The 23,637-nt window shown below is 36.1% G+C and overlaps 6 protein-coding genes across 6 annotated transcripts; 2 read left to right on the top strand and 4 right to left on the bottom strand.

Annotated features, from left to right (window-relative positions):
• The first annotated feature begins 89 nt into the window (after positions 1-89).
• On the top strand, positions 90-2,144 carry LOC106399921. The gene has a single exon (XM_013840364.3). It carries the CDS (start codon positions 1,082-1,084, stop codon positions 1,547-1,549), a length of 468 nt encoding a protein of 155 aa, XP_013695818.3. The 5' UTR covers positions 90-1,081; the 3' UTR covers positions 1,550-2,144.
• Positions 2,145-3,998: 1,854 nt separating this feature from the next.
• LOC106422717 (putative phosphatidylglycerol/phosphatidylinositol transfer protein DDB_G0282179) lies at positions 3,999-5,225 on the bottom strand. The gene is made up of 4 exons (XM_013863493.3): positions 4,959-5,225; positions 4,784-4,885; positions 4,400-4,560; positions 3,999-4,259 (listed from the first exon to the last, which is right to left on the bottom strand). The coding sequence occupies exons 1-4, from the start codon at positions 5,044-5,046 to the stop codon at positions 4,149-4,151; spliced, it is 462 nt and encodes a 153-aa protein (XP_013718947.1). The 5' UTR covers positions 5,047-5,225; the 3' UTR covers positions 3,999-4,148.
• A 201-nt stretch (positions 5,226-5,426) lies between these two features.
• On the bottom strand, positions 5,427-6,851 carry LOC106422715 (putative RING-H2 finger protein ATL71). The gene has a single exon (XM_013863492.3). The coding sequence runs from the start codon at positions 6,343-6,345 to the stop codon at positions 5,752-5,754; it is 594 nt and encodes a 197-aa protein (XP_013718946.1). The 5' UTR covers positions 6,346-6,851; the 3' UTR covers positions 5,427-5,751.
• Positions 6,852-10,149: 3,298 nt separating this feature from the next.
• On the top strand, positions 10,150-10,908 carry LOC125588957 (MADS-box transcription factor PHERES 2-like). Its single transcript, XM_048760960.1, has one exon. It carries the CDS (start codon positions 10,150-10,152, stop codon positions 10,906-10,908), a length of 759 nt encoding a protein of 252 aa, XP_048616917.1.
• A 1,285-nt stretch (positions 10,909-12,193) lies between these two features.
• On the bottom strand, positions 12,194-17,532 carry LOC125581493 (ABC transporter G family member 22-like). The gene is made up of 11 exons (XM_048747039.1): positions 17,366-17,532; positions 16,753-17,179; positions 15,486-15,550; positions 14,918-15,153; positions 14,675-14,830; positions 14,405-14,588; positions 13,868-14,176; positions 13,496-13,786; positions 12,744-13,028; positions 12,546-12,653; positions 12,194-12,457 (listed from the first exon to the last, which is right to left on the bottom strand). Exons 2-11 carry the CDS (start codon positions 17,159-17,161, stop codon positions 12,242-12,244), a joined length of 2,259 nt encoding a protein of 752 aa, XP_048602996.1. The 5' UTR covers positions 17,162-17,179; positions 17,366-17,532; the 3' UTR covers positions 12,194-12,241.
• A 3,758-nt stretch (positions 17,533-21,290) lies between these two features.
• Positions 21,291-23,556, bottom strand: LOC106422625 (myosin-binding protein 7). The gene is made up of 4 exons (XM_013863414.3): positions 23,084-23,556; positions 21,853-22,984; positions 21,720-21,766; positions 21,291-21,620 (listed from the first exon to the last, which is right to left on the bottom strand). Exons 2-4 carry the CDS (start codon positions 22,933-22,935, stop codon positions 21,518-21,520), a joined length of 1,233 nt encoding a protein of 410 aa, XP_013718868.2. The 5' UTR covers positions 22,936-22,984; positions 23,084-23,556; the 3' UTR covers positions 21,291-21,517.
• Between the last annotated feature and the right edge of the window lie 81 nt (positions 23,557-23,637).

Consider the following 23,637-nt stretch of genomic DNA (forward strand, 5'->3'; position numbering starts at 1 on the left):
AATGTCTGCCAATGGAGGGTCAACTACATGGAACATCTCTACAGAGAGCCTTCTTGTGCGGCCCTCTACCTCTCATACCGATATCAGTAGCGTACCTACTCGCACAGTACACACCAACACCTGTTGCTGCCATTTATAATCGAAACAGCTTGACCGCTCTGTCCTGTTCAAGAACCAGAGCGGTGTTGTAATATATCGCAGTTGTTCCTGGAAGTGTCGTAGCTCCTAATCAAAACCGTTTTGAACTGGGGTGCTTGGCCCGGTTGACAAATATGTCACTTACGACAGTTGGGCCGGTGTTGTTGATATGTATAATGGGCTTCTAGTTATATTTGCAATTAGCATTTTGGCATATTATACTGTGTGTTCTCTTTATTTAATGAGATTTTTTTTTTGTCAACAATGAGATCTGGTTTTAACCTTTAAGAGAACTTTCAAGTTTGCTACAAAAAGAAGAAGATAACTTTCAAGAATTTAAAAAGACAAAGATGATTATTTGTTAATCCTACTTTATATTTTTTCTACCACTAGTTTTTTTTGTCAACATGTTTTTCCATTATAAAGACACTTTTTGAGTTAACTAGCATTCTTATTGCACAAAACAAAAAGCATTCTTTTTGCTTTTAAGAATGCTGATGTGATGTTTAGAATAATGATATAAACTTAATACATTTTGAATATTTAGTCAAAATCAAACAAAGATCTAATGTATATAACTAAATTCTTTTTAGCTAACCTCTCCGAGGAACGTTTTTATTGCAGATATGTAACTAAAATAAGGCTTAAATGATACTAATAATATTCTATCCACTGAGACGACTATTCTGTATATATAAACACACATGGATATAATTGTTAAATTCATGGTCGTCTTCATTAAATAACCCAAAATCAGTTTCAGCGCTTTGGCCTTTAATCTCAACAGTCTCTCCATTTTCAAACAGACTCTTCACATTCTCGAGAAAATATCATTTTCCCAGATTCAGTGCCTACTTTTCTCGGAAAATGGAGTCTGTTATCAGTTGGTGATGTACATTGAGCAAAGACGAGCTAGAGATTTGTGTTTAGAAGCTCGCAAATAATGAATCCGTCGACTTCTCCCGGCGTGAAACGCCGTCGAGGACTCTCGACGCCGTCGCTGTGCTGCGGAGGATCCACGGCGGCTGAGTTTTGCGGTGGCACGACGGCGGATTTCGCCGCCTTATGTTGCTGCGGTCCTTGCAGCGTCGTCAGCCTCGTCGTCCTCGCCGTATACAAGATCCCTCGCGGACTCTTCCGCCGTGTGCGGGGGAGACGAGGGCTGGCGAAGAGAGGAAACGGAGATTCAAAGCTGAGCAAAGTCGGGAGCTCGAAGTTCGCCGTTCATCCGGTAGAGAGCAGAGAGGAGGAAGATCTCGATAAGCTAGCGATGGAGCTGAAGGAGGAAGAAGAAGGAGAAGACGAGGAGGTGGTTGCGTTAGAGAAGGAGATGTGGAGCAGATTCTACAGTGGTGGTTTCTGGCGAAGCCTTTCGCAAGTTGAAACGGCGTCGTCTCCCAAAACCGATTAGAGAATCAGATTCGTTAGTGTAAGACAGTGTGAAATGTATATGCTCTTGTTCATATAGTTTTTTTCAATAAATACTACATAATCAAGTTTAGATGTCTCAGAGGAACCATATGTTAATTATGTTTAGGAGCAACCTCAATGGAAAGTTTCTCATTTGAAGATTCTTATTAAAAATTATTTTTATTTTAATTTGATAAAAAGAACTGATTAGTTTTAATTCTAATAAAATTCTGAAAAATATAATTTTAAAACTTTATCTTAATTTCTCTCCTACTTTTTTCTTAATTTTAATTATTAGATGTTCATTTAGAACCCTCTATTGTAATTGATATTGCTAGTAGATCACATATGTGAAGATCTACTCCAACAACACTTTATGACCTTTTGAGATATGAGGTACAAACTTATAGTAGAATATTGTAGTCAAATTACTCGTCCTTAAAAGCTCTGTGAAAAATAGTATTATATGGTATAATCACAATGCGTAAAGCAATTATATATAGATTCATGAACTTAAAACACTGTGACCGGATCAAAAGATGCAAAACATATTGCAATGTAGTTGTGTGCATATATCTAAGGTTACACATCAATATATGAATTCACACTGATCAAAACATTTATAGAGATTTAATTTGATTGAAGAAAAAAAATGGAGAAAAGACATAGGTGTGACTTTGGCATACATAGCCCTTATGACTAGTGTAAGTAGGGATCAAGCACTGTGAAGACCACAATGGTAGAAAGGTAGATAACATTACAAACCGAAGAAGATTCACGAGCACACAAAACATAAATATTGAGTTAGTTTGGTATAACAAATTAAAACGGAATTGATTGAAACGTGTGCTTTAAGTTGGGATTCCAATATAAAAAGAGAAGCATCAAGCAATAGTTTCGGAAGAAGCGTGGGATATGGAATATTGCAGTACTATTAGCTATGCTAAGAGATAGAGAGAGAGAGGGTCAGGTGGTAAAGTAATAAAGGAGGTTGAGTGAAAAAGGTGATTCAAAGTTAAGTAACTAGGGTTTCATGTAAATCCAGAGTACAGTGTATGTATTCGTGTAAACTGTCGTTTTCTTTCTCTGGAGAGTGGGGACCCTATGATTTTCATAATCTAACATTGATTTACTGAGTTCCTACCACACCACTACTGTCTCCTCTCTGTATACTATTTATTGAACTCATAACTATTTCGTCTTTTACTGACCCCCAAAAATGTTATTTCCTCTTTTACCTCTATTTACAGTTACATTTTTGTTTAGTTTCAAATGGTCTTACAATAGAAATGCATCTGTGATACGACAACTGTTCATGGATTTTAGTATGCCTTCAATCCTATGCATTACGTATATAGTCCACACGACTTAATAGTGCATGTTTGTAAGCTTTATAAAAGTAGAAAAGTATTAAACATAACGAGGCTTCAGGGGATGTAAGGAAGACACTGGGGTTAATGATCTATGTTCAAGATATATCCCTAGTGACTTGTCAGATTATTTCCGGATTTCTCCTTTAGAAACCACCAAATCCATTTTAGTTTAAGTGTCACGTGTTTTGGTTATTCAAAATAAAATACTTTTTTTTGTGCGACAAATTCAAAATAAAATACTGAATGTAATTTGTTTTTTTTTGCTAAGGACTGAATGTAATTTGTGTGAGTGAGAAAAGCTTCTAATCTGCCACAAACAATTTTTTTTTAAAAAAATCTACAAGTTTGTGCTGGAAGGGGGTGATACATAATACTTTGTGTATCCCCTCACAAAGTGATTCCATAGTTGTTTGCTAGCTAACACAGGAAAAAGAAGAATAACTGGACCAGTCAAAAAAAAAAAAAAACTGGACCATAAAATGAGCCCAATGAGCCATATGGCCTTCTCTTAATTTCTCTTTCAAGGTAAGTATGTCACATATTATACTATACATTGTATAATTTTTAGCTTACTGAAAAAACTCATAAGGAAGTTTAAATGAGCCGAGTTAGAGGCTTAGAGCATCACTTGGATGTTGTGGTGGCTTGTGAGGATGACAATGACAAGGACGTTGAAATCCCTTTCGTATCAGTCTACTACGCCTGATTAGAGTTATAACATCCCCAAAAGTTTTCACTATACTACAAAAGAGAGAAACATCTCAGAAGGATAGGTGAGTGGTCGTGAGAAGTTGGGGTTGAGAGATAAGAAAGAAACAAAGTTTTGGTGTCTCGTTTGAAATAGCTTAAGTTCTTAAATTCGAATAGTTATTGTAACATCAACTACAAAGAGGACATTTCACAAGCCTACTAACCATTATTATCATGACGATCAGCAATCAATCTTGTATATATTTACGTTGATTACTTCTCACATTGCATGATGGTTTGAAATGGTCATTACACCGTTCAACCACTTGACTTATGCCATGTGACCTGGTGATATGTTGATTGGAACAGCAGAAACACTTAATCATGTGTATATATATATATCTATATTAATGATGAAAAAAGAAGAAAATCCAGCTCTAGCATAACTGATAAGAGGTAGAAAATAACCAAATCTAAGAAACTATTTATACAGTGGCAAATAAAGCGATTAACAGTATTCGCCCAGGTGAATTTTCTCTACATGTCGGCCACCACAGATGGTGCGGATCCAATGTCGATAGAGAAGCTAAAGCACGTTAACTCCTTATTCTGCGCATCAATCATCTTCATTTGCAGCGAGTAAGAACCCTGGAAGATAAATAAAAAGAGTAGAGCGTGTCATCTACCATTTTTTCAGAATTTTCCGACACTAATATGCAACGTTCAGACACATTCAAGCTAGTCATGTTATGTCTCTTATGTATTGCTCAAAAAACATGAAAACTTACTGAAGGAGTATAGACAGGAAGAACTTGAGAGTGTGCAACCAAGAAATCTCCGGTCTCAACAGGACAAGTAGTCTGAGTGCAAAGGTCATGCGTCTCAGAGTGAACGTGCCATCCGAAGTACGTAACTTCAATCACCAACTTCCCACCCGAGATCACACGGCCTTTATAAGAAACAAACATCACCCACAAAATGAATCCAAGTATTTTTCAAAAATTTTGAAGAAAATTACATAAATATAAGTCCTTAAATTTGTAATTTATTTTTTATTAATTTTTTTACAAAATCATCTACAACCCTCAAAATCTCACGACCGCCCTAAAAATACTCATTGAGAAATAAGAAGCGAGATACGAGTGTTAAAACAGTTAAAGTGAAGAAGCAACCTGTGGTGGCAGAGATGGTAAAGGTAGCTGGCTCGCCTCGAGCTATAGGATAAGGAGATATATCAACCTCTTTCACTTTTACTTCGTACTCTGCATTCTCCTCTACAACCAAACATAACATGACAAACTCAGAGCACAGTTGATAAGGAAGAGACAGAGGGGACTCAAACGTTACCACAGTATTGGACATCGGTGGCTCGAGCAGTCGTTGAAACAAATAGGAGAAGATAAACAGCGAGAGGAAGAACCACGACTCTTGACATGGTTGGTGGAATCTCGAAACTATAAGGGTTTTCAGGTGGTGATCAAATACAGGAGTAGGGCGCCGTTTCTTTTACTCTTATAATTCTCCAGGAATGTAAGCGAGATCTGGACCGTTACTTCAACTAGGTCAATTGTTTATGAATGTAAAAACGGACGGCTAGATTTCATTGAGAAAGTTATTTGGTGTGAATGATCAAAATGATTACGCCCCATAACGAACTATTAGGTAGTTACTAGTTATTTATTTTTCGGTGAAAATAATAGTGTTTTATTACAATATATATATATATATATATATTTTATATTTTTTTTACAATATTGATTTGCCACCGAAAAATTTTGGTAGGATTTGCTATCTTCAACTGTATAATTTTTTTTTTTTTGTAAAACAACTTCGACTGTATAATATACTACTTTTCTTCTTAATTTAATTTTTCTCCTCTTCTTTTTTATATTTTTAAAATGCTTTTGTAAGTAGAATTAAAATGGTAAATGTATATTTTCCACATTTTCGCTATATATTATAATCTTAAACGTACATATTAACATTACAAATCGTCTCAAAATAAATCACTAATATTGTTTGTATTTTGTATAAGCAACCAAATAACACCCGTGAAATTTACAGCTTGAAGATAATATACTCTAATAAATGTCAACAAGAATCAAAATATATTAAAAAATTAAAAGAAAGAGGAAAAATGTCAAACATCCATCGGCCGGCGGGAAAATGTAACGTCGTCGGCGACAGGTGTCATCGCCGGAGACGGCAACGGAGACGTACGACACACGGGACACGTAGGATGAAGCTTGAGCCAAGGGTCAACGCACTTGTCGTGGAACAAATGGTTACAATCCGGCAAAACCCTGATCATATCTGTCTTCTTGTAATCCGCAAGACATATAGAACAACACGACGTCGCAGTGGAATCCTTTTGCAAGCTATAACTCACGCGAGCCTCTTCGTAAGGAAGCTTAGGGAAACTCTTGATTTCTTCATCGTTTAGTCCCAAGATTTCGACCACCACGGTGTCATTTTGATCGTCACCGTCCAAATGAAAACGTTCTTCGCCAGGTAGCGAAGTTACATTGACCTGTCTTTGCCTGCGTCTTGTCCTCGGAGTGGTCGTTGGAGAGGCGGAGATATGGGTTCTTGTGCAATAATAAGAAGCGAGGGTGATTGTGGTGATGAGGAGAAGTATACCAATGGAAACACCTAGCCCGTAAGCGAAGCCACCGATCCTATCAGTGGCTGGTATATACCGGTCGGAGTCAGGCGTGGTATTCATTGCAGCCATTGGATTTTAATAAATTTTTGTGTGTTTTCTGAATGATGAGAATACGAGAAAATGAGTGAATGTTTTGTTTTTGGTCATCACGTTGATGAAGTTGGAGAGTCAACGTTTAAATGTAAGCTATGTCATATAGGTTTTTCTTGGGTAAGGGCGGCTTCAAATATGATAATAAATACTAGTGGCGTTTAATAACTTTCACATATATAAAAGTTTTGTTAGACGTTAATCATTTGAAATACATTTGATGCCAGCCAGCGTTGCTTAGCTGATGATTTTTTTTTTCTTGTTTACAAATTGGTTTACATAAAGTTTTAAAGAAGGTTTGTATATAAGTTACGTGAAGCAAAACCAATATATTAATCAAGTTGGCCTAGATGCAATTTCAAGTCTAAGCAGTCCATAATTTTCTTGTTCTAAATAATATAATCAAATCGTCTTCGTTTTTTTTTCTTTGTACAACATGCGACTTTGCATGTCTTAGTCATAGCCGTCTCTCATGTTTTCTAACACTTGATTTTTTTTTTTTTTGTAACACAAACTTTCATTAAAAAAGGTTAAGACCCAGGGTTTAATACATTAGTTTCAGCCATTAAGGCCTGTTTAGCCAAGGCATCAGCCCCATTGTTTTTGTTTCTACGAATCCAACCAAATGAAATGAAATCGAAGTCGATAGATAGACGTAGGATATCTGAGACTAAGCCATACAGTTCCGAGTTCGGGGCCTTCGTGTTGATTGCTTTGACTAGCTGAGCTGAATCCGAGAGTACTTGTAGTTGGCGGATACCTCTGTTCTTGCAGAACTGGAGTGCTTCTCTAAGGGCCAAACCCTCCGCCAGTAACGGAGACGGTACAAAGTGTCAGTGCACCATTCTTTCAACTTTCTGTAGTTCTTCCTCTAGGATCCAACCTAAACCTGCAATGAGGGAGTCTCCTTTCCATGCTGCATCTGTTTTCAAAACAGGGGTGTTTGATGGTATTGGTGCTCTCTGTGGGTTTGTTGGTGGTTTGACAGAGGAATCCCGAGTCTGTTCATTTAACCATTCCTTCGCCGCTGTTATTGCATTTGTGATCACGTCCTCCTCAAGGATTTCCTTATTCTCGAATATGAACTTTTTTCTTGCGACCCATAGAGACCATAATATCCAGGGTGCTAGCGGTCCTGTCGAAATGCCCACTGGTGGAAGGCAGTATTGTTTACTCAGATCGGGCCATGAAGATCCTAAATCTATCATTCCTCTAGCATCAAAGGTAGAAGAGAAGGGTGCAAGACTCCAAACTTTCTGCGCAAAGTTGCAGTGAAGGAAAAGATGAGTGATAGATTCAGGTTCATTACATCTCTTACAGTTAATGGCTGATGCGATGTTCCTGGCTGCGAGGCATGTTCCCACTGGGAGGGCGCCTCGGAAGAGTTTCCAAAGGAAGAGCTTTAGCTTAGGGGACACGTGGAGCTTCCAAATGTTTCCCTGCCAATCAAAGGGATATTGCGGGAACGGTGAAGCCATATTGATGTTGTTTTTCGCCGTCCAATAACCCGAGCTGGTTGAGTAGTCTCCGGATTCATTTCCGAGCCAAATTAACCTGTCTGCTGCTCCCAATTTACTTGGCTTTATCATAAGAATGTTCTCTTCCTCCTGTGGTACGCATCTGCGAATTTCAGCTCTGTTCTAACACTTGATTATATAATATTGATTGTAATGATTGAGAATATTTGACTTTTTCTTGTTATCTGGCAAAACAAAATGGTCTAAGTGTAGATAATCCCTCGAATCAGCAGAAAGCTGGAGCCTGAGTCGTGGTCTTAGTACACCATCTCAGTGTACGAATGTACGATGATGGATTCATACTAAATTTGTCCCACAAGATCCATGTTCAGCCTCTAGAATAATTTCATGGGGCTTCTTGATCAAATATTGAGCCATGTCATGGTGAGTACTCGAATGAGATGACGTATTTGATAGTCTTGTTGGCTGCTTATTCTCATCACTTTTAATGCACAGATAGTGGCAGAAAACTGGCAATTTTAGTAGTGGTTATAGTTAAAATCCACTAGGTGGTTTCTTGCTCAATGTACATAAATAACTTCAAGAAAAAATATTTTTTATAAGACGAAAACTTAAATTTATTAGTAATTCAACTTTTGATTTACCGATCATTCAAAAATGAGAAATTTTATTTTATTTTGGCTTTTTTTTTTGTTATCTTATGATATTTCCTAATAAACCGATTTTAATGTATTTTATCGCGTTTGAATACAAATAAATTTAACAATTTAAATTTTAAAACTTGATAATAAGTTAATAACATATTTATGCTGATTTTTGGATTTAAGAATATTTCGAATATTTAACTTTCTTTTTAGTTTTATATTCGTTAGGATACACTTGCATTGAGTTTTGAACTTACACTTCATTTTGAACTTGCATTTAATTTTGATTAAAATATACATATTTATATGAAATTAGTTAATTTTTATATTAATTTGATGTGGAAATATTTTATACTTGCAGTTATATTGTTTTAAAATTTAATGTATATAATTTACATAAATAGTATTGGCCCAAATCATGAATCAGCCAGAAGAATATGACTTCACGATGGTTGTGACGTTTGACTTCAACCTCGACGAAGAAGATGTCGCATAGAGAATCCGAATTGTTTCTGCTTTGTTGACACATGACGATGGATATTCCAAGAAGTTGCGAAATTCACACAGAAGGAAGTGAAAGAGAATCCCGAGATCTTCGTCATCAAATGAGCAAGGGTGAGAAAATACCGACATAAAACGGCATAGACAAGTATAAAAAGTAAAAGAAGACGAGAGAACAAGCACATTCCCAGCACACATATACAACTCGACTTTGAGTTTTCTCCCTCAAACACATCGACCTTGTTTAGCTAGTTTTAGTCTTGTAATATTTATTGATCTTGCAAACACAGTTATTATCATCATGTTAACTTGAACATGAGTACATCCAAGGACGAACCCAAAAAGGGCATGGGTGTGGCATGTGCCCCCACTCTGATTTTTTTTCCAGTAATTAACTTAAAATTTATGTAAGTGTCCCTGTTTTAGAAATGATTTAAACTGCATGCCCCATACTAAAATAATTGTTGGATCTGCTCATGATTGTATTATTGTGTTCTATAGATTTTGTGTCCACAATTTTTTTATTTCCTGATTTCCAAATATAAAACAACCAAATTTCTAGTATGAATTTTAGTATCCACATATAGTATATATATCCAGTTGTTATTATCTAACTTTAGGAATCTTACAAAAAAATAAAGACCTTAATCATTAAGATTGTACGTGTCGTAATAAAAGAATGTCATATTAAATTTTTCATTATTTTTTTGTAAGAATGAATGTGGTGACGATACGTAAACAAAATTTTTAAAATTATTTTTCAAATAATATCTAGGGATATCAATGAAAATTCTAGACTACTAATGTTTGCTGGCTTTTCAATAGAAATTTTATTTAGCATTTTATGTCATACTAGTACAGCCTACGTGTAATGAGTGTACTCTTGCCATTGCATATATATATATAAATTTTTCTTTGTTTTATAAAGAAATAAGTAGTATTTATACTAAGATTTGATTCTTTTTGAGAAATAGGTAGTATTATAAGATTTTGTTCCTTTTAAGAATGTATTTATAATCTTCAAAAATGTGAAATATCACATACAATATTATTTTACTTTGTTTTGCTATGTGTTTGAGGTAATTTGGGATTTATACACAGACTTCAGTGTATATATATATGTATAAGTTGATATACAAAGGCAAGAAAAACTGGAGTCAATGGCTAAAAAAAAGATGAAGCTTACTCGGATCGAGAATCCAAGGGCAAGAAACACCGCTTTCAAGAGGAGGACGCAAGGGTTGATAAAAAAAGCTGAAGAGCTAACCATCTTGTGTGGTTTAGATGCTTGTTTGACTTTTTTCAACCTTGATGATGCTAAGTTGGTGGCGTGGCCGTCTAAGGAGGTGGCTGAATCTCTCGTGGACCGTTTTTACTCGTTGCCAAGCTACGAGAGGAACATGAAGGCAGAGACTCAAGAGTCATTCCTCAAGACCAATATCAAAAAGATTCAGAAGAAACTAGCGAATTGCCGGGTAAGAGTTGCTGAGTTGGAGATGGAACATCTCTTGTTCGACCTCGAAAACGGGCGCAGCCTTGATGATTTCTCCCAATCCGAGATTGAGAGTTTGAGATCATATACAAATAAGAGGATTATGGGTTTGAACAAAGATTTAGGTTATTCGGAACATGCTTATACAAGTGTCAACGAGCCATTTCCGGGGGTTGATCAGACCCCGAGGGTTTTGGATGTTGCACTTGAGCAGGCACATTGTTCTAACCTGATGGGAAGTAGGTGTACCTATTTAATGGATAAATGGTTCTTTGATGATCCAAAGGTCCAAGAAGATGGCGATGTGACTCATTTACCCAAACTGGTTCACCGATTCGATCTGAACATGGAACCATCTGATGACGAAGAGGACATGGAGACCTATAAAGGAGAGAGTGGCAAGTCTGGTGGTGCAAGCGATGCCTAGTGAAATAGCCGTCGAAGAAGTAAATTAATGTGTCTTGGAATAAAACTGTGGTTGTGTCTTTATTGTTGTAGTGTCTTTTCTCATCTCATATGATCTATCTAGTTTGTCTTGTTTTGGTCAAATTCGGTCATACATTTCGGGTTGTGGTCTTTGTTTGTCATGTCACCTTAATAATTAATGGAATAAAGTTTCTTTAATATATTCTTCGTAACTTGAAGAATTCATCTCGTATCCATGACCGGTCCTAAACTTTGGCGATCTTAAACAATTTATTAACAAATTAAATAAAAAAAATTAAATAATTTGGATATCTATTTTTATAACTCAATTTCTTTTAGAAGCCGTGGACCAATGTTTCATTTGGTTCAGTTACAAAAAAAAATGTTCCATTTGGCACCATGATTTAAGGCCGGGCAACGGGAGATCAATCGAGTTTCAGTTCAGATTCAATCGGATTTCAAAATTTTGGGTTATGAAATTCAGCCCTATTCGGATATTATAAAAGTTTGATTCGGATTCGGTTTGGGTTTAGTCGGATTCGTTTCGAGTTTAGTAACATTTCAAAAAACGGTTAAAACCAATATAATTTTGGGCTTCAGATCTTAATTGGATTCTCGGTTTTAAATTATTGTTTTGTATTTAGTTAAACCCGAAGACCAAATAAAAATCCAGTAAAAAAAGACCAAAAATCAAAATTTTGAAATGATAAATACTCATATCGGATAAACACCAAGCGGAAACACATCAAACCCGATAAACTCGACTATATAGAAGAAAAAAAAGCACAAAAAAACCAAAATATATTAAACTAAATATTTGAGTTAATTATTCATGTAATATATACTTATTTCACGATTGACTTTAAGTTTAATATGAGACTATGAGTAATGTTTTTTTGGAATTTTGATTTTTTTTGGATATTTATTTGGATTCGGATTTTGTTCGGATAAAACTTATAATCCGAAATACTATAAAACAAAACCCATTTGGTATTTATGTAATATTCGATTCGGTTCGGATTGTTTTTTATCAGATCGGTTCGGATTTTTGGATTTGCTTTATTTGCGAACCCCTACTATGATCTGTTTATATGTTTTCAAATTTATCTAAACAAAGCATCTTATATAAGTGAGAGTATATCATTGACATGCACGCCTGCACGTACAGTTATAGGTACGGTTGGATCGAACGTTTCATACGGAGTACAGTAGTTTCTTCATCGTTTCTTTTATGACACTTTTGAAAACTTGAAGACATATTATGGAACTTATGAGCTAATGTAGAATGGAAACAAAACTTATGCTTGTTATATTTTCTTGCGCAAAATATTGGGTTATGTAGTAATCTTCATTTGCCTGAGAGAGAGATAAGCAAGGAGGCGATAACCAAAAATCATGACAACGAGTGCAACTACTTCAGTAAGTCCATTGTCAATTCTCATCCCGTTGATGGATTGAGCAAAGTCTTGATACTGAACTTTAAGAAGAAGCTTGTAGGTGTGGTAATTGAAGGATAGGTAACGTATCCACGAGATGAACACTGGTACTTTCTGCATGACACAAAACAGAAAAAAAAAACTCAGAAACATAATACACTAATCAAGAAACAATGTAAAAATCAAGAAACAGAGGATTTACCTTAACAAAGAACCCTCCAGCGAGCATAAATGTCATGACAGTTACTGAAGCCAAAGTCGTAGCCTTCTGTAAGTCCATTAAAATTGCACCAATAGCAAGTCCAAGTCCCTAGCAAAGACAAAACACAACCAAAATTCAGCATTTTTAATTATATTTTTTTTCGTTACAGAAACGTGTTCTTGTTCCATCTGAACACACCTGAGCTGCAATGATGCAAAGGAAGACAGTGAGCATGCTCAAGAAGAAGGGGTACGGGCTGAGACGAAGACCTGTCATGAAATAGACGACTAGAAGGAAGAGAGAAGGTAGAATAAAGTCGAGAGGGAGATCACTCGTGGTCCGAGCTAAAAAATATGCACTTAATCTATACATATCTGCTGCTCTCTCTTTATTCAACATGGCCCGTTCTTGCGGAAACGCAAAAATAGCTGTAAAAACAGGGAAAAATCCCCAGAAAACAGCTATGAAGAAGAGCAAACCAGCCTGCAAGAAAGGCAGAGAGGAGTGACATTAGGACATCAAAACCGACACGGACAACAAAATGTCGGCAGTTTAGTGTAAGTGAAAAAAGATTGGTTCCTTTGTGCTCCGGATTCAAACCATCCTTAGCAAATATTTACTAACATTACTTTCAAATTTATACACTAAAAATATACTAAACCAAATTATTGACCAGGTTTGATCCGGTCGAACCATATTGAACCGTGACTCAAAAATTATTCGGTTCAGTTTCCGGTCCGGTTCTAGAAACACTTCTTCAAAATCAAACATTGGAGTTAAAATATTCATTCACAGCAAGTAAAATTTCATTAATATGTGTATTAATTGAAAAGTTATCAAGCGAGGTTCAAAATCTAGTTATTCTTTCAATCGGAATATCTAAAATCTCAATTGGGCCTCATGGAAGATTATGGGCCTAAGGCCCGCAACTTTTACTATTAACAATTTACCTGATCTTGTAGTCCTCCTGGAGTCCGAATATCAGACTGCCACCAGAGAAGACCTAAAATAACAGCTGTGGAAAGAACTTGTATAACACGCAACCAGCTGAAGTATTCATGTCGCCTCTCCTTGAGTCCTCTAGAGAACAGTATGCAGTATTGCTCCCACCAGCTCGCTCCCCATTGTCTATTTAGACGCAATACTTTAGCCCTAGCTTCTTCTTCTCCAAGTGGCACAGGATCAGTCAGTTTCTTCTTCTCCTGTTCTGTAACCCTAGCCTCGTATGCTTCCACCAGATACTGCTTAGAATGTTCAAACATATATTAAAACTCAATTTAGTTTCAGACAATCTTTTAGTTGTTGTTTCTATGATTTATTACCTCATGAACAACAGCAGGAGATGGCTTGCCAGATCGAGATTCTCTGTCTGAATTGCCAACTTGAACTCTATCTTCTAACTCAGAAGGCACGGAGATGTCGTTGATGTTACCGTTGGCGAGATCAAGCAAGAACTCTGCAGGGTTCATGGCGATGAGAGGAGAGCATCCAATGGAAGAAAAGTAATCCAAAGCCTCTGATGATTTTCCAAAGTAGAGAAGGTTTCCTCTTCCTAATAGGATCAGCTTGTCGAATCTATGGAAGAGCCTACTCGAGGGCTGATGTATTGTTGTGATCACTGTTTTCCCCGCCTGTTCAAAACACATCAAGATTCAAACATGGCCGGTTCTGAAATTTTGCGAGCTATAAACAATTTAGTAAGATTTTAATTTAAATAATTTGAAGGCTTATATATATATATAATTATTTGCTAAAAATTTGGAAGTTAAAGGTCAATGTTTCACTAGGCTATGTTCATGACCCGCCCTGGATTCAAACAACCAACAAAGAGTTGAGATACAACAAAGAAAGAGACAGACCTCGGCTATGTCGTGAAGCATCTGGATTGTTCTTAGAGCAGTGGTGGAATCTAAACCGGAAGTTGGTTCATCAAGAAGTAACAGAGAGGGATTAATGATGATCTCGTTTCCAATAGAAACTCTTTTCCTCTCTCCACCTGATACACCTCGCACGAATGCTCCACCAATCATAGTGTCTTGGCACCTGAAAAAAAAATGATCCAAGTTGTTTAAAGAACGACCAAACATTTCATTTGTAATGTTCTTGAACCTCTAAAAGATGTAACATACCTCTCTAAACCCAACTCTTGGATAACACCAATGGCTCGTTGCTCCTTCTGCTCTCTTGTAAGAGTCTTAGGTAGACGCAAACGAGCAGCGTAGGTTAGCGTTTCTTTCACGGTAAGATGAGGAAACAAAACATCATCTTGAGTCACAAATCCAATCCTGCCAAAAAACCAGACAAACAATTTTTAACTCTCCATCTATGTATTCTTACAAGAAGTTTGGTGGTTTAGGGACATAAAGACTTACTTGCTTTTCAAGTGCTTAGAGTAAGGCTTGTCATTGTAAGTAATAGAGCCTCCAATGGCCGACTGAGAGATTCGACCACCGAGTAAGCTAAGAAGAGTTGTTTTGCCACTCCCTGAAGGACCCATGAGTGCAAGAACTTCACCAGGACTTACACTCCCATTGATCCCACTCAAGATCTCTTTCTCTACAGATGATGTCAGTTTCTTTATCACCACTTTGTATGTAACTTCCTTGAACTGCATGTATTAAAAACACAAAACCACCAATAGTTCTTGATATTAGCTTCATGACCAAACCAACTTACAAAAAAATTATAACATACTTTCACTTCTTTCCCCCTTAATTTGTGTTTTTTTTCTTGGATTTAAGACTATCTTAAGTCTTGTTCATAAATGTCATGTGAGATGAGATCATGAAAAATCACCAACAACTTCAATCTAATTATTTCTATCTGAAACTTAACACTAATTAAAGAGAAATAGGCGTTTCAAAAAAAAAGAAGTAAATAGACATAAATACATAACAACCCCATTGTTTTTTTTGTCTGGTTTGAAATGATTATTTTTACCTTGAGAAAGATGGGCAATGTTGGTTCTGCTTGAAACTTAGGCTTCTTGTTTTCATTGTCTTCCGCTGAAACAGTTAGTTGATTCATCGTTAAGAACTACACTAAGAGGTAAAGAGGTCAGAGACTCAGTGAATGAGTCTTTAAAGTAGATGAATAGTAACACCTAAGCACAGTGGTTAGTGAGCTTTATAATGTACGATGTGTTTAACTGTTTGTTGGTCAATCTTGGTTACCAACCTTTCTTTCTTTGAGATTTGGACTTTGAGGTACATTTAGTAGTTAACACTTAACAGTTGTTTCAAATGTAAACACTAGAACTTTTGACCCACGATCTTGACTAATATACACTGGAATCTCTTTCTTTTTTGGGTCAATATACACTGTATTCTCTTTTGATCAAAAAAAAAAATACACTGTATTCTCTTACTTTTTTTTGTACTTGTCATAAAAAGCTGTTAAGTTTTTAGCAAAAAATAAAATAAAAGGCTGTTAAGTTTTAAGTTTTTTTTTTTGACAACTATAAAAAGCTGTCAAGTTGGAGAATCAATCACTACGTAACGTTTACGAATCACATATTCGTTTTTATTTTAGAATATACTTTTTTATTTTGTTCAGTTTAAGCTTACTTACTTTAAATAAAAAATTTTAATAATTTTTTAAAAAACACAACTTACTTTCATTAAAAACTCAACTTTTAAACTAAAACATTAAAAAAAATTTATAAATCTTACGTAGAAAGAAACATATATAAAAAACGAAAAGACTTAAGTAAAATAACTTTTCATTAAATATGACATAGAACAAAGTTTGAATGTGTCAATATATAATGTATTAAACTATGAAATATACAAAATTATAGTGGGACGAGTGCCCGTAGGGTATGTATCTCTCAATGGTTGCTCATTACAATACTACGATAAATATATTTATTGAACGCACTATCGAGTTTGCAACTGAAAAGTGAAAAAATAAAACAAAAAAAGAAAAGATAGCAAAAAGAAAATAAGTGGTGGAAACTGGAAAGTTTACGTTGCACGAGAAAGAAAACACGTGGAACAAAATAGAAGGCCAAGTGCTTGTGTCTGTTTTATCGGACTCTCATGCAAAAAAGCAAAGCAACGTACACCAATCATATATCCACTGTGTTATCACTATTATTGTGACACTGATTGCATGGCTAAATGACCAAACTACCCTCTCAGTATGGGAACAAGAACACCGTAACAAAAATGACAAGAAATAAAAAGCAGTTTACACGAGGACTTACGTATCATCTCGTCGTCGCTGAACGGGTTTGAGTCGGAGATTTCCTCCGGCGGCATAGCGAAACCGGTGAATGAAAACGAAAGCCCGAGCGACGCACTCGACGCACGACTCAGCGCCGCACCGCTGCTCACCTCATCTAGCTCGAGCTTAAGCTGAGCACTCCTAGACTTCCTTATGTGTGTCCCGGCTCCTCCACTCCTCCCCGGAGACACCCCCATCATCAGTCTCCGGCTTGATTTTCTCGACAACGTCCCTCCTCCACTACCGGTGGTCGCCGGAGCCGTTGCAGGCACACCATTGGCGTCCATGGAGCCGTGAGGTGATTTGATGGCAGCGGCCACCGTCTCATATAGCTGTTCAGACCGTGTCCGAGCTAAACCGGAGGCCAACGGTGGCTTCTCTGTTGACATTTTGGCCTTTTTCCAAAACTGCCAAGCAAAAATTATAATCCTTAGGCAAAATTTGTATCCAAAAATTACATTTAAGATCATAGCTTATATATGTGGAGAACAATAACAGATAAATTATATATACACATAAATAGATGTACATAAAAAATAGGAATGACCATAAAAAGATGTATATATTTTAGATCAGGATATAAGAACGGATACCTTTCAAGAACTAAAAGATAAAAAAGTGTTTCCACTGTTTGAAAGAGGTTTGTTTTAATGGAAGAAACTTGTGACACCCCTTTCCAAGCCGCTTCATCAACCTTCTATTTATAGTAGTATTTATGAATGGATCAATTCAAATTACGGTAATGCCCTTTTAAGTTCAGTTTTTTATGTGAACATTTTTATATACTACATGTTCTAGTATGTACATCTCTTCCTAGTACAAGCGTAGAACTACAACGGTTTACAATTCAAAGTAAAAACAAAACGTCGTATTTAAAATTCAGATAGAGATATCAAAACTATATTTCTAATCAGTATCATTAAAATTGTTTTCAGTTTCCAATAAAAATCTTACAATTATACAAAATTTACAACAAAAGTACTCTTTGGTTTAACCATTAGGCTAACTATTTTTGATCAGCAAGTGTATTTTTCGCATCTTTTCTAATTCAATACCAAGGTGAGTTCATATTCGCAGCGATGAGTATAACTTGACTAGTAATAGCGATGGTTTGGGGACACGGTCCTTTCTAGCTAAGTATGAAGTTTACTTGCATCAAGACCGTGGTGGGACATACGAATAGTATACTAATATGTACGTGTTTGATCGTATATGAATGTTAAACTCTTGTAATAATCAACCATCGTTTCAAATCCTCTTTTGGTACGACATAGATCGTGACGATCATCCATAATACTCCATCAATTAATATGGAATCTTATTTTCAGAATATCTCAAGTTTGTGTGACTTTAGTTATTCAAAAATATGGTTCATGGCTAGAATTGCATCAATAACATCTCATTTTCAGATTATTTCATTTTTGGGACATTTATTATTCAAAGCACATAACATAATTATTCATGGCTAGAAATGCATCAATCAAACATCTCATTTTCAGATTATTTATATTCTGTGACATTAATTTTCAAAATACAGTTTTCAAACTTTTAAATGTTTATTTTATGACAACAAAAAGTGTCTAGTTATGCAAGATTATGTTACATTTAACGAGTTGGTGCATGATAGATTTCGTTTTTTGATCCTGATAGGATTTTTAAAATGATTAAATTTAATAATTAAACACTAAAACATTTTCAGTATGAGCCTGTCTACTTTTCTCGTCGCTAATCTCACTAAAAGATTAAAAAAACAAATTATAACAAACATTCAATGTGATTTATAGCAAAAAAAACATTCACTGATAATAATACATATAGAATACACTATACAAATAAAGGGATGAATACACCATGCATACAAATGAATGAATGCCTACATAATGTTTTGTAATTAAAAAATATTTGTCCGAAAATCTCCGCTTCTTTATGTAATGATAGTTCCTAATCTTGTTTCGTGTTTTGTATATATGATTATGCAATTCAGTTTCTAATTTATGACTGAGACATGTTCAATTTCTTCTATACAAAATTATTGAATAATCAACCCGTAGAGGTGTCCTGCCAATCCGAAAGTTATATAACATATATTCTATATATTACACGCACAAGTATGTATCCATATAATAGTTTTGTTGACATTCCAGAAAATCTAAAAAGGTGTCAATCAAGATGTAATATATGTCTTTTAATTTTTCCCCACTACATAACTTTTAGCATTAAATTTCCTTGTAACCTTGTAAGCTTATCAGATTAGCCCTGACGAAAGACAGCAAAACAAGATAAAATAAAAGAGACAGTTATGTTGTTATATGTTAATTCTGTATTTTTGGAAAATGTACGAAAATATTGTGAGGCTTTCGTTGCATCTAGCTCATGTTACTTACGGGAGAGGGCACTCCCTAGATAGAAAGTTGTTTATTTGGATGCTTTCTTCTTGCCATTATGCTTTGTACCCAAAAGTTTTATTTTGTTTTTCTTTTTAGTTAGTTTTGACATTTATTTACGGATTTTGCGTACTTATTGTCGTCACATCTTTGTAAATGTTACCTCTATATTAGCTATACTTATATCAGTACATATGATGAGAATCCACCTACTCTTTATCGATATCTATATATTCATTACATGTATATAAGTTATATTGATTTTATATGATAATTCACAGTTTTCACCGTCTCCGATCACCTAAATGATATGATATTGTTGCAAGCCCTCATTTTATGTAAAGAGGGACTCGGATAATATATTTGTAATAATTTGTTTTTGTCAATTTTCTTATAGCAATTAGTTTTAGGTGGTGTATATTGGTTTCTAAACCTATGGATGGTTCAAAATCCATAGTTCTTTTTGAAGAGGCATTTTCTTTAAAATGAACTTTCAATTGACTTACGGCTACCAAACGGTACAATGATAAATTAAATAAATGCATGTGTGGTCAAGAAGATAATTGAATGTAAATTTTGGTACGTTATGTGTAAGTGTGTTGTACTGCGTCAATCAATGTGTAGTGGTGCTAGAAAGTTACGGACAGGTTGTGATTTTGTCAAGAATCGATGTCTTTAAATCGCAAATTCAATAAATGAAGCAGGCCCAAGGTTTTGTTTTCTTCTTCATCCTGAAGAGATAAACGTCTTCTACTGATACCTACGTTTTGTTCATTTCTGTCATTGGACACTGTATGGCTCACAAGTTTCGATTTTTTTCTTTGCGTTTGATTTCGCATTTACATGCTATAGTAGAGTCTTGTTAAGTTTCCAAAAACGTAGATATTAAATAAAACATATACATACGCAGAAAATAATAGCTAGATGTTGATCATGATACATGTCTATGTAGGGACGAACAGCCACAAGAGATGAACGAGGATGCATACATGTGGCAAGACAAGTGCGAAGATGAGTCAAGGAAGACTCAAAGAGAGCCCTACTCTCTTTCCTTACCCACACTGTCTGGTCGGTAACTGAAACGTTCGTTGTCGACTTGGCGCGCCAGCTTCTAATTTTTTTTTTAATCGTTTATAGTACTAATTAATTAACAATGCACATCACATACAACTTTTGTTATTTTATAATCCATAGTTTTATATATGTTTGTGCTTTTCCCTGGATAAGTTTACTAAAAAATTTAACTGGTTTTTTCAAGAAAATTCTAATTGGTTTTCAAGACATTTGATGAAAGTGCCAGTGAGAGAATATATAGAAACAAACGATTACGGTATATAAACTTTTCATAAACGGTTTATACAAATAGCATAATGATTGGAACTGGTGTGTTTATCTTGACCAAACTGAATTCAGTAACGGTTAAACATAATAGTATAACACAGCAAAATAAACATAATATGTTATAGTCTTATTTGGTTTAAAATGGTACAAAACAACTTTGATATTTGGTGTCAAACGAATCCAACTACAACCATTATCGAACGATGTGGCAATAGACAAGTATGATAAAATAAATTAAAAAAAAAAAAAAGTATGATAAAATACTAATGAAGCCTTATGGTTTAACGGTGCGGTGAGAATCGTTAAAATCATGGCCAACGTACGAAGATCAGAATGTAAAATTTCAACCAGCTGGTGATGGGACCAACAGAGAAGAGCCTCTCTCTGTCACGTGGCTTCTTCTCCTCGAGGACGGCACCGTCCCTCTTCTCGTTTTTATATGGGAGTACCCTAATAGCTATCCTTATATTAGTTACATTAAAATATACTATAACTAAACATTTTCTCCTATATACGAGTATGACATTTATAGATTATAACATTCACATGACTAAAAGCTATACATATCACAAGTATTAGGCTGTAACCTGCTCCAAAACAACAAATACGTACAAAATAAAAAATACACAAGAAAAGGCCTTAACAATTGAACTAGAATAAGAAAACCAATGCAAAATCTCTCGGGTATGAACCGTAATTGATTATATTTTGATTGATGGTAGTAGCTTCACTAAGGATTGAGAACTTAGACGATCAATATACAACACTCCACTAAGCTCCGAGAACCAGAGAGAACCCAAACAAGAATGTGGAAAATATTATACACAGCTTACAGTATCCTCACCAATCTCATTACACAAACAATCAAACCCCATTCAAGACATTACGCATTCAAACCCCCAACAACAAATGAACATAAAAAAATAAAGAATAAAAAAAACTGCACATGAAGAAGACTGCAGTCTCCCAGTATACACATTAAGCGCTTCAAATTCACCTAGTTGGAGAACATGATCTATGTCACACTTGCGTGCTTGAAAGACATCTCCATTGTCGTATCCGAGGAGTCTTTTCTAGAAGCATCTCCAAGCCCATATTGTTCGCTTGCACCCCGTTCATGTACCTGCATTTACAAAAGAATGATAAGTCTCTTTTGTCCTTTGTTACTTTGCAATGCTACAAACTCAAAACTCAGGTCCCATAAGACTGTGTGTTTGCTTACTTGCTTCGACGAGCCTTCTTTCTCCAGAAAACAAATGACGTGATCCACTGCATAAGAATCATAATCAGAAAAAAAAAATCAGTTGATGATGACTACACAAAAGATGTGTTATGTTCTTATTAAAGATCACAACCTTAAAGACAGATAAGAAACTGAACACTCCAACGATAGACGCTTTCCTTATCGGCAACCTCCGTTCCGGAACAACCTCCTTCGACAAATGCTGCGCAATCTCTTTCAACAGAACCATCTGAGCTTTCTCGGTCCTCATCGACACAATCGCCTCCCTCATCGACTCCCTATCAGCCTCCAACGCTTGCATCCTCGCGTAGAGTTTCACTATATCAGGATCACCAAGATGATCAGGCTGATTCATTTCGCCATCAACCTTACACTTCTCCTCAGCATCACCCTGATGAACAGAATCAATGGTATAGATTCTATCATGCATCTCGCCGTTGAAGCGTGGGGAATCAACAGAAAAATCAGGCCTTTGGTCTCTATTAGTAGTTCCCAATAGTGAACTCGAACTACCAGTAGAAACCTTCCTGAAATGTCTATGACGCTTAGGACTCTGACGTGGCAAACTACTCAAATTATCCCCTCCACGTGGCGACGAATCAGTCAACGTGTACTTTTCAACATCAACCTCAACCTCGGGATTCTCATTCAAACTACACTTAAGAGGAGGATAATCATAATCATAATCATAATCATACACGTTCTTCGCCACGTCATCAACGTCAGCTTCTTCGCTAACACCATAACTCATCATCCTATGCCTAAAAGCCTGAGCCTCAAACGTCAAGGCCTGGATCGTCTGCTCTCTCTTATACACCAGATCCTCAAGAGCCAAGAGCTCTTGCCGATCGTGCTCCATCTTCTCCTCGGAGAAGCGCTTGAACTGCCGCAGCTCCATCTCGACCTCGGCCTTCTCCCTCTGGAGCCTCAGGATCATGGACATCGCCTCGTTCGCGGCGGTGGAGGCGGCGTTGCGCTCCTCGTCGAGCTCGGAGTATAGGTCTTGGATCGATTCTTGTTGCGAGGCGACGGTTTCGCGGAGGGGGTGGCATTCGTTCTCGATTTGGACTTTGGCGTTGGAAGAGGAGGAGAGGGAGAGGTCACGTGCGTCACGTGGTTTGTTGTTGGAGAATTCGTCGTGTTTATGAGAAGAGCAATCTTCGCATCCACAGGCACAACATGTGAGCGTATCCATTAAATAATATTTAATTCACACAACGAACATAGTAAGAGTTCGCTGAATCCTGCGGAAGCAACGAGTTTGTTCGTGATTTAGCTCTCTTTGATTCAGCTCAATCTAATGCGATAGGGGAAGAAAGTGAATCGCAAATCGAGAGACTTACCTTCAACCACCAAGAAAAGGAAGTAGAAAGCAGAAGAAGCTAGCAATATCAATCTCCTCTCTATGAATTCAACAATTTATCTCTTTCTTTGCCTTTCTGGGAAATGCAAAAGGAGAAAAAGCAAATATATAAAGAAAATAAGTGTTACGAATCGTGGAAACGAAGGAGAAGAAGAGAGAATTGGTCTTCGTTTTTTTTTTTAATTTGAAACTCTATAAGATTCTGATTTTTGTATTTCAAATTTTGAATCTGATATGAGGAATCCATGGAGAGAAAAGGCTTTTGTTTCTTCCATGGAGCCCCTTCTCGTGACAGTGACGACTTATGTTATTTTTGGCAAGTTCGACTGGTAAAACGGTGAATCAACGGTGAAGATGAGTTTGTGACTGAGATCAACGGTGGAGATTTTGGTTTGGTGAGGTGTCTTTTTACCTGCGGAAAGTACAGGTCAGCTTATCTGGATTTTTAAAAAGAGTGTAGATAGATTCTTCTTGCCAGAACCAAATTACTAAATTTGTCAATTCAACCAACTTTACTATTTATTATCTCATCTT

This window comes from Brassica napus, chromosome A2 (genome assembly GCF_020379485.1).
Source record: "Brassica napus cultivar Da-Ae chromosome A2, Da-Ae, whole genome shotgun sequence".
Lineage (NCBI taxonomy): Eukaryota > Viridiplantae > Streptophyta > Magnoliopsida > Brassicales > Brassicaceae > Brassica > Brassica napus.